The sequence below is a fragment of the Cebus imitator genome, unplaced genomic scaffold (genome assembly GCF_001604975.1).
Source record: "Cebus imitator isolate Cc_AM_T3 unplaced genomic scaffold, Cebus_imitator-1.0 Scaffold552, whole genome shotgun sequence".
Taxonomy (NCBI): Eukaryota; Metazoa; Chordata; class Mammalia; order Primates; family Cebidae; genus Cebus; species Cebus imitator.
In genome coordinates, this window is record NW_016107867.1 from 1,139,178 (window position 1) to 1,141,173 (window position 1,996).

The 1,996-nt window shown below is 47.7% G+C and overlaps 1 protein-coding gene across 1 annotated transcript in view; it reads right to left on the reverse strand.

The window, feature by feature from the left end:
- ITGAL (integrin subunit alpha L) overlaps positions 1–1,996 on the reverse strand; it is a 51,365-nt gene that overhangs the window by 42,799 nt on the left and 6,570 nt on the right. The window contains 2 exon segments of the mRNA XM_017515470.1: positions 1,182–1,312; positions 1,435–1,552. Of these exon segments, the coding sequence (XP_017370959.1) occupies positions 1,182–1,312; positions 1,435–1,552 (249 nt within the window).

Below are 1,996 nucleotides of genomic sequence, written 5' to 3' on the forward strand. Positions count from 1 at the left end.
AAAATGAGGCAATATAAGAATAAGCACAGAAATAGAATGAAATAAACCTCTGCTCCCTCACGTAATACTGTGTACCTAGCTTCTGTTTTCTGGGTCTGCCTATGTCATTGACAGGGATGGGATTTGGTAGCCATATTTCTGCTGAGTGACCTGGCTTAACTAGACACAGTTGGCTGGGCCGGGGTGAGCACCTGACTGAAGGTAGGCCAGCCAGAATCTCTTCTCTGACAACTGGGAATTTCCAAAGGGAGGAGTTGGTTGAGGGGAAGGCAAAAAGTCCTCTTGGAATTTTAACACATGAACTTAGGAGCTTTCCATAGGTCCATCTGGTCTAAAAGTGCTAAGGGAGCCAGTGTACAGAGACTGGGAAAAGAGAAGGAAGCTAAGACGCAAAAGGAAACAGAAATGAGAACTAGCCGGACACAGTGGCTCATGCCTGTAATCCCAGCACTTTGGGAGGCCAGGGCAGGAGGATCTTTTGAGAAATCCAGGAGTTTGAAACCAGTTTGGGCAACACAGTGATACACCATCTCTACAGAAAATTTAAAAATTAAACCGGGCACCGTGGTGCACATGTGTAGGAAGGATCATTTGAGGATCATTTGAGCCCAGGAGTTTAAGGCTACAGTGGGCTATGATTGTGCCACTGTATTCCAGCCCTGGGGACACAGTAAGACCTTGTCTCAAAAAGAAAAAAAGGCCAGGCGTGGTGGCTCACATCTATAATCCCAACACTAAGGGAGGCCAAGGTGGGCGGATCACCTGAAGTCAGGAGTTCGAGCGAGACCAGCCTGGCCAACATGGTGAAACCCCATCTCTACTAAAAATACAAAAATCAGCTGGGTATGGTGGCAGGTGCCTGTAATCCCAGCTACTCAGGAGGCTGAGGCAGGGAGAATCGCTTGAACCCGGGAGGCGGAGGTTTCAGTGAGTCAAGATCACGCCATTGCATTCCAGCCTGGGCAACAAGAGAGAAACTCTGTCTAAAAAAAAAAGGAAATAAGAACTAGAGAGCCTGCTAGAACTTTCTACTCCCTGGTTCTTGTTCCTTCTGTAGGCCCAGTTGTAGCCATGCCCATAGGTTCTGAGGATACCACATACTAAAATTTCCTTTCATGGTTTAAGCCAGTTCAGGTAGGCATCTATTGCCTGCAACCAAGAATCCTAACTAACATTTTTACCTGGTAGGAAGTGTTGCTGAGTTTCTTCATCACATCCTTCATGAATTCCAGAATTTTTTGAAATTCATCCGGCTGCAAGCTCCCCGAACCATCAAACAGAAATACGAGGTCAACGTTGCCCTTGATACATTCTGCAGAGGTCAGACACAAGAGACCCAGGGAAGCGCCTCTGGTGTTTGACCCGTCCATGCCGGTTCTCTCTAGGAGCAGCCACTTGGAGGTATTTTTACCCACTGAGTCCCCAGTTCCTTACCCTGAAAACCAGGGCGCCCCTGCAACACGGGACCCTGCAGATTCTGGTGGAAGAGGTAACACAGGCCACTCAGATAGGTGTTCTGGTCACATATTCGAGACAGCCCAGGGTCACAGGCCTGAAGGAAGCAAAGGCCACAGATTTGGGTCTCCCATTGGTTATGTGTCTTTTGGGCACCGTCAACCAAGAATAAGAACGTTCGGAGTCCTCGTCCTCCCTCACTTCCTCTATCCAATTGGCTACCAAGGGAAAGAATGTCCATCTCCACAGTCACTAGTGTCTGTCCCTCCCATCCTGCCAATCCTGCCATGCTCACTGCCTGGAGGATAAACTCTAGCTCCTTAGCTGGGCTTACGTTGCACACAACCCCACACTTACAGGCCCATCTTCTCCTAGGCCCAACTTCCCTTTCTGTGCTTCAGCCAAACCGAATTATCAAGATTCCCAGAATACACAGTGTCTTTCTTTCTTTCCTTTCTCTCTTTCTTTGTTTTGTTTGTTTTCTTTCTTTTTTCTTTTCTTTCTCACTTCCCCTTCCTTCCTTCTTTCCTTTTCCTTTTTC